Source organism: Octopus bimaculoides, chromosome 8, assembly GCF_001194135.2.
Source record: "Octopus bimaculoides isolate UCB-OBI-ISO-001 chromosome 8, ASM119413v2, whole genome shotgun sequence".
Taxonomy (NCBI): Eukaryota; Metazoa; Mollusca; class Cephalopoda; order Octopoda; family Octopodidae; genus Octopus; species Octopus bimaculoides.
Window position 1 is genome coordinate 84194778 of NC_068988.1, and position 9125 is coordinate 84203902.

General features: G+C 38.4%; 1 protein-coding gene across 4 annotated transcripts in view; it reads left to right on the forward strand.

Moving 5' to 3' along the window:
* LOC106874006 (focal adhesion kinase 1) overlaps positions 1–9125 on the forward strand; it is a 242624-nt gene that overhangs the window by 26852 nt on the left and 206647 nt on the right. The window contains exon 1 of one of the 4 annotated variants that reach the window (XM_052970234.1): positions 1197–2171. The exons of 1 other annotated variant lie outside the window; for it this stretch is intronic. In XM_052970234.1, the coding sequence (XP_052826194.1) occupies positions 2013–2171 (159 nt within the window). In that variant the 5' untranslated portion in view covers positions 1197–2012. Of the gene's footprint in view, positions 1–1196; positions 2172–9125 lie in introns of those variants that run through there. 2 more of the 4 variants (XM_052970230.1, XM_052970231.1) reach the window with 2 other exon arrangements.

A 9125-nucleotide genomic window follows, 5' to 3' on the forward strand; every position in this document is an offset into this window, starting at 1 on the left:
TGGTTGCAAGGAGCGTGAAACTCCGAGTTGCGATGTAGTGAATCGGAATTCCACCCTAATACAAATAAATAAACTCTATTACATTCTATTGAGTAATCTTTCGTATGCGTATGTCAACTTCCCTTCTTTATTCGCTTTATCCTCGTATCTGTCTACCTGCTTGGAGAGAGAAAGAGAGAGAGAGAGAGAAAAAGAGAGAGCTAATATTGTAAGAGTGGGTGGTCTTCAAGAAACTCCGTTTGTACATAAGAATGGTCTTCCTTGCTGCAACAGTAATTAGCCATGCTGGAATGGGGAAACTTTACTTTCACAATATCTTAAACTGTGTTGACGCTGCTGCTACTGTTGTGGTTGTTCCGCTTCAGGTCAACCTTGTTCTTTGATAGCAAACCTATTTTATCAAAGACATTCCAGCCGTGACCATTCGCAGTATTATACAATAGGCGTTAAATTAACTGTCTTTTTCTCCACCTTTTTTTTTTAAAAAATGGAATAGTAGAATGTGATTTGAGGAATATTCGGCTACTATTGCAATCAGGTCGAGTTACCGACCACGATGTTCCATCTTTGGCTCCTATACTTTATATAGTGCCATGTCTAGTGTATAATCAATAACATAGTTTGTGTGGGAGTGTGTGGTATATGTGTTTTTGTAAGAGTATGCACGTTTAGTTATTCAGCTCAATTCTGATCCAGAAAACCTTTGACTAAAAACGTTCCAATCGTGACCATTCCATCTTTATCAGGCGTTGGCTACTGCAGTCCTGCATTTACATGTCCTTCCTCTGTTATGACACTCATGAGTGATTTCAGGAAGATTAGCTAGCTGCTATTTCTAGCATGTTCGGGGCCCAAATAGTCACTTCATTATTGAACCAATGACATACATTACCGCTGCTATTGACGTTTTAACCACAAGTCAACTCTGATCAAGCAGACATATAGTGAAAGGCATTCCAGCCGTGACTCTCCCGCCTCTTGTTCCCTAAGCATTGCACACTCAAGACTGCATTATCCAATGCCTCCTTTATTTTTCCTAAGACAGTTGGGAGTGATTTTTAAGTTAGATTTGGCTGCTATTTTTAGCAGACGGAACGATTATGTAGCACTTTTTTTCACTATTGTTTGCTGCTATCATCATCCCCACCGTTCATCCACCCTCTTATTTCTTCCTTCTACTACTAACTATTTATTATACCACTGCTAAGTCACTGAGAGCTTGCTTCTTTATCGTTTTAATGTTGCTTGTCTTGACTTTTTTTTCCATTTGTGTTCGTTCTTTCTCCCATTCATTCCTAGCTACTTCTGTCATTCATTCATATTGGCTGGTAGATATTTAAGACACTAACACTACTATCACTGGCATTATTATATATTTTATTACGACAGCTACTACTACCCTCTACTACTTACCGTCTCTGACTTTTAGCAGTCGTATTGACACATGGTGTACATAAAACGTTTATTTTTCAAAGACATCATCACCATTAACAAGCGTTGCTGACATCATTTGTATACATACCCTCGTTTTGTTTTGGTACTTACTCATTTACAGAAAATAAACCTAGTTTGTCACACTAACCATTATAATTTGAACAAATATTCACACTGCGTACACCATACGCTCGTGCATAAACACATACCTACGTACATACGCATATGCATGAGCACACACATGCACGCATATCCACATATGTACGCTTGCGGATGCACATATACACGTAGACGTGCGCACATATATACATAGACGCGCGCACACTGATGCACAGATGCGCGCACATTCATGCACAAACACGCACACACGCATGCAGAATCTCGCGCGCGCACACACACGCAAGCTACATCATAGAAGCGAGAGGAGGGGTGTATATGATTGAGGCGAAAGTGTTGGTGTTGACGGTGGCGGCGTCAGTACAGCTTTGCGAGGAGTTGGCAAGGTAAAAAAAGCGACTATCCTGATGTGAGTGCGAGACAAAGGCACCGCTGCCGCTACTCACTACATTGGGTTAGCTATGTCCCTCCCTGAACCGGGACATGGCTTCAGTGTGGAAGCTGACTTCATCGAGAAAAACGGCCGTCAGACTTGGATTACAAAACTCTGCTGTTGTAGCCAAATCATGGCCAATGTGAAGATAACCCAAGCTAAACGGATATCCCGGACTCTCTCTGAGGTATATAAATATATATTTGAAAGTGTATATATTTGCATATATGTGTATTTGCATCTCTGTCTATTTATTTATATCGCCAGCAGTTTGTGCGTGCCTATGTGCGTGCGTGTAATTGGCTTCTAAAAAGCCAGCCAGCCACATGAGCTGACAGAAAAGAGAAGAAACATCCCCCCTCATGTTTTTTTCCCCCATCTTCCTTCAAAACAAAACTTGCAGATTTCATGTCTTATTTAGCAGGTTGGCCTTTTTAAAGGCGTTGCATGAATTGACGTCTAGATGTATGTATACTTACTACCTACCCACAAACATACACGCACACATCCATCCATACATGTATTTCTTGCGTGCATACAAATAATTCTTGTGTACCATACATAGACACATGCACACGTTTGTTTGATAGAAGCAACTATTTGAGACGGAAAAAGGTAGCCCACTGTTACATACACACAGACTCACACACGTGTTTGTGTGTGTTTGCGTGTGTGTGTGTGTGTGCATGTCTTTGTTAGTAAAAACGGGAAGAAGACATTCATTTCTCTCGCATCTTTTCCCTATTCCTTCCTTCGCTACCTTCCACAAATTGACGTACACAATGCCAAATAGCTTTCATTGCTTCCTAATTTTCTCTTTGTTTTCAGGTTGACATTTTTCAAGTGCAAACTATCTTAAATATGTCCTCCCCATCCACCTTTTTTTTTTTTTGGCTCAACCGTTTTAAGCTATGCCACGATGATATAAATTTCCTGGTCATTATATATATAAATATGAGAGAGAGGTTGTGGCAATGCTGGGGCAACCCCACCTTTTGTGTGTTTATTTGTTTCTTTTCATTTCCACGGCCCCCTTCTCCATGTTTAGTTTCCCGAATGAGGGAGTTGGATAACGTCGTCCTCATATATACAAATATCAGAGCAAGTACTCAAAGCGTTTAGTAGAATTTATTTATTCAAAGCAGATGACTTCCTTTGTCGCTCGTGACCCCTTGAGCTACAAAATAAACGAGAGCAGATTTATGTCAATTTTCTCCACACCTCAGTGTTGCTTGTTTATTCATTTATTTCTGAAGACTGAACAACGATATGTTTATAAATTATAATATTGTGTATCGATAACAAATATCGAATATCATGATATAAATACTGTATCGTGCCGAACGATCAGTATGATGGCATGTTTAGTAGTATTCAGCTGTGGATATTATTTCCTCACTCTTACAAATATATGACCGAATAACACCCACGTGTGTGCTTGCCCATAAAATCACACACACACACACACACACACACACACACACACACACACACACACACACACACACACACACACACACACCCATGCTCTACACACACATGTATGAGTTTGTGTGTATTACAGAGCTTGAGAAGCCTTGCTGACAGCAAGGCAACCTCACTAGTGCTGGTGCCATTTTGTACTGTACTCTAAAGTGGTTAGTGTTAGGAAAGGCATTTAGCTCTAAGAAACCATGCCAAAAGATGATACATTGGAGCAAGATGATCCTCTGACCTATTGAACCATCCTAGTCATACCAGTATGGAAAGCAAATATCAAATGATATATATAATTTGCATTTATATATGTGTATATGTTGTGTGTGTGTGTGTATAAACTGTGCCCAAATCAGACTGGAACCTGATGCAGCCCTCCAGCTTACCCTTTCCAGTCAAACTGTCTAACCCATGCCAGCATGGAAAATGGATATTAAATTATATATATATATATGCACACATATTTAGAGAGAGGTGTATATGTGTTAATATATAAAAAATATTCGTGAACATACGATGGTCAAAAGGTTAAGATGTTCAGTCATGAGGTTCTAGGTTCAATTCTATTACATGGTATTTTGGACATGTCATTCACAAGAGTTCTCTAGGTGATGGAAACTGTCAAGAAGCTTGTCAGATGGGTTGTGTCTGTAATTTAACGGAACAACCTTGTTACACATTGTTACACTGATTCTGTTAAGGATATACATGTCTGTGAAATGGTCAGGCATTTGCATGGTAATTGAGTTGATCAATCAACTGAATCCTCTTCTTTGAGAGATCTATTGATTTACTATGTATGTGCATATATGGTACATTCTACAGTATTTCGTATGTTTGGAGGGGAAAATCAGAAGTGCTTTTCTCGTAATAATTTCTCGACATTTTGACATTTGAGTCTGTTTGGACAGTGAAGCTTCTAGTTTTTACAAATTCACCTGTGCCACTGTGACTTTTTTTATATGATGATCTTCTGATGCTGTAGAACACAAAACATGTGCTGTTGTGGCAGGGAACAGAACATTTCTTTTTTCTAAAGCTTCCCTTTCACTTTTAAAATTCTCTGAATTTTGGGACAATATATAAAAACAAATTGAATGCTGAATTGCAATATTTTATTTTTATCAAATAGATAACAGAAAGAAATCGATTCTTTCAGGTTTTCTGAGTGGGATGGCACCTTATAGGACAGTATACTGTTGCAGAGGTGAAAATGTGTCCACTTCAATAACTTCTTATAAATTAAACATTCATTCTGCAAGTATATCAACAATATACTTTTATTTCCAAATTTGTTTCAACTGTGCAAAGTTTTCATAAATTTCCACAAAGTTTGGAGCAAATCTACATTTATCTTTAAAATGGGAATCTAGAAAATAAATACATACAGACGAGCATCAATTAAAATGAAAATATTATAAATAATCATTTAAGAACTTAAAACTTTTTGTGCACACGAAGGAGTTATACTGACTAAATGCATGTGTCACATACTCTAGCTCCTTTTCAGTTTTGTCAAACCTGTTCTAAAAAAATGCATAGTTATTAAATATAAAAATTATGAATTATATATAATAAATATATAATTGTATACAAAGTCTGACTGTTAACATAAATTACTCATCATCAAATTGCAAATCAAAGAGGTAGAAGTTTTGTCTTTTAAGCTAGATTATTTAAAAATGTTCTTAAAAAACACACTTGGGACGAAGCTCTGTTTGAAAATGAAGAGACACCTGTGTTCTCCGGTACAACAAATACTTTTACTGTGACTTTTTGTGAGAAGAGCAAATGCTTTGTTGATATTTTCCAGCTCAACTACTGCAAAAAGTCCAGTGCCAACCAACTGGATAGGACCATAGAACACATTATTTGTATGACAAGTGTCAATATCATCCCTTCTGAGCCAGTTAAAGGTGTTGATACCAGCAACAACAGATCTATGAAGAAACTTGAACTTAATCATACAATCAGACATTCTAAGGCCCTGCCAATGTAGAACTGGCAAAGATAGTTGACAGCATAGTACTGCTCCACATGCACCGTGATGCTGTTGGGAGAACCTGGCTCTACAGAAACTGCTGGTGCTGTTGGGGTTGATCTAGTTTGCTCAAGTGTTGGTGACAAAGTAAATTCTGTGCGTGATGCTTGGACTTTGAATTGGGAATTCTTGGAAGTGATGATTGAACCAGCATCAGTTCTTGCAACAAAGTGGATGGCATGAATATTTGGGATTGCCCTGCAATCAGTCCATCTTTGCTCCAACTTCTCTTGAGGATTGTGGAACAAAAAGTGTATGAATTTTTTTGCACACTTTCTTGGTCACACTCTTTTGCATTTATCACAACCTCTTTATTTTGCAAAATAGATCGCCAAACCACACACTTGACTTTGCCACCAACACCATCTACAGGTCCCTTTCCATGTGCAGTCTCAAAAAATAACCAATGAAGCTTCTGCACCAAAGTCATGCTCATGATAAAGCTACTTCGCCAGGGTGTACTTGTTTTTGATTTGAGAGCCAGCACCATCACTCCAGCAGTATATTTTGAAGACCTGGGTTAACTGCTTAGCCTCATTTATAATGGCTGTGTTGAAAGCGTTGACACTGCACTTTTTGTGCTTCATTTCATTAGAAACAACTACATGTGATGCATGCTCAAGTTCACCTTCTTCACCCTTGAAGTAAGACAAGATAGTGAAGAGAGTGACCATGTCGCTGGGCCAGTGAGCTGCCATCACTTCTTTCTGGTGCTTCAGTTGAAAATTTTCTGAAAAATCTTCTTGAATGATCACTTCACCAGTTTTCAGGGTTTTTTTTTCAGGAACTTGAGCTCTGCAAACTCACTTAATGTTGTAAATGTGTCTGCTGAATGGCTGTAGTTGCTCCACAAGATCTTCTTTTGCCTCAGCAATTGTGCATTCCTGCAACAGCTTTCTCACTCTCTTATCTTCACCAGTCACCCACCAATAATAAGATACCAGGGAATCTACATTAGCACCAGCAAACACTTCATCTACTGACTCACTAACTCCACATTTTGGACATTCTCTATCTACACAACCTATCTGCTCAAAACTGCATTAGAACTTCACACTTTTTCTGCACCAGGTTTCCCCTCCACTACCAAACAATACTTATGTACCTTGGACAGAACAAAAAGACATCTGGCCATTTTGAAAACATTATTGAGTAGCTCTGGCCTAAAAACAGAGGTTCTGAAATGCAAGTTCTGAATTGGCCATTTGTGCAAGATCTAACAAAACTTAAAGGCCTTAAAATGTTGTGGAGTGGAAAATCATTTATTGGACGAGTAATGCTGCTGTTTCTCTGAAGCAGATTTAGGTTTTCAATATTACTGAATATTTGTTCACTTGAGGAGTCCATGTCCCAGTAATTTAAGTTTTTGCTATTTCTCTCTAGCAAAATATATATATATATTTTTTTTCCCCTCTGCAACAACCAAAATTAGAAATTATGAAAATTATAGTAATTTATGCATAAGCAACATTAGACCGAGAATCATTTTTTCCCATTTTCATAAACTATGATTATTTGATTTTTGTGTGAACAAAATACTGTGAAATGGCCCATATATATATATGTGTGTGTGTGTGTGTGTGTGTGTGTGAGAAGGTTTGGGATTTAGTGGTTAAGGTGTTGTGTTCATTGCAAAGTTGTGGTTTCAATTCCCAGACTGAATGGTGTGTTGTGTTCTTGAGCAAAACACTTTCCAAGATGCTCTAGTCCACTCAGTTGTAAATGTGTGACCTTGTGATGGACTGGCATCCCATTCAAGGGCAAAGTTGTGATCTCAGCCACTTAAACACTATGCAAACAAAGTAACTGGCTTTATGAGTTCTGTGTGTATATACATACACATACACACATGTGAATGTATGTATAAATGTATGTGTATGTCCACCTTTGTGTGTGTTGGTGTTTCTATAAGAAAACAATTTACCCAAGATGCTAAAGTAGTTGGCAAATGTGCAGAGATGTGAGGTCAAGAATATCATTTGGGTTCACTTTTCCATGTTTCCAGGGGTCAAACAGAATTTGTTGCAGTAGATTTTCAGCAGTTGGGTGCTTTCCTGCCATTATTAGCCCTTATTTCTTTCCAAGCAAGTTGATATTCCCTATCACCAAACATGATTGAATGGAAAACTAGAAATGACTCTGCTTGTATGATGGTGACACTTCTTCTTAACATTGCATAATTTCAAGACAAGTACACACACACACACACACACACACACACACATGGTTGAGTCTCACACATATATTAATCAGGTTTATCCTTGCAGTTAAAAATTGCCCTCTAGAAGTGTTTAAAATATAAAGAAAACAGGCATTTGAAATAACACTATCTCTTTACCCAAAATTTCGGAAAATGATGACAAAACACTTAAACCATACTTGAGCTAACTAGAAAATGAGGCAAACATGTTTTGTTCTTGTTAGCTCACTTCAGTTAAGCATATCACTTCAGATAGCAAGATAGAAAAGTGATCAGCGTGTGTGTGTGTGTGTGTGTGTGTGTGTGTGTTATATAGATGCTGGATATGAATATCAAAAATATACATTACCACCATCTTTTCTCTCTTTCTGGTTGAGGGAACCATGTATCTCCTCTGCAGCATGACATCTATTCCTGCCTTTCTGTCATACTTTAGCCTCTTAAAACCTGGCATAAAACCACATCATTCTCTATTACAGCTCCCACTCAGTTGAGGAGTCTTGTCTTGGGAGTTACTTGGTGACCTCACAAATGCTGGTGCCATGAAAAAGTACCTAGTATAAAGTGGTTAGTGTTATGAAGGTTATCCACCTGTAGAACCTCTGCCAAAGCAGGCATTGGAACCTAATGCACTCCTGCTCAGATCCCATTGACCTATCCAACCCATGCCAACATGGAAAATGGGTTTTAAATTATGACGGCACCTGAGGGAAATACGCTAGATGAATCTTCTGCATGTTTAATGCACATGTGGTAGATTGTCACAAATGGGATATGTTGTGAGTTTGCAAAACGTTAATTCACTGAGATTATCCTTGCGGCTAGAAGGAAAGAAAATCCAACTAGAAGTGTTTCAAATCTAAAACAAAAAGCAAGAGAGGTAACTCCCATTAGAATAGTTGATTGAAATTTTTCAATTCACTGTATTATATACATACGAATCTGCAGTCTGTATATTTAGCATGTAGAGCACAGCTGAGATATTTCTTCTCAGGCCCCATTCCCCCACCCCCACCCCAGTGCAAACACACTGATCTCTCCTGAATTTTGCCGACTGCTTTGAATAAGCTTCACCTATCCATCATGGCTACATGGTTAAGAAGTTCACTTTACAACCACATGGTTTCAAGTTCAGTCCCTTTGTGTGACACTGAACAAGTGTCCTTTACTATAGCCCTAGGCCAACCAAAACCTTGTAAGTGGATTTGATAGATGGAAAGGAAAAAAACCCATTATATACACACGCACACACATTGGCGGGGGGCTTCTTTCTCATTGCATGCACAATAGTGGCGAGCAAGCATCACAGTCGTACAAATAATATCCCTCATTTTCAATCCTCTATGAAATCAATGGCTATGAGGAAATATTACCCAGCTTTGAAATAGGTGAAGGTTGGCAATAGGAAAGGCATTTGACCATAG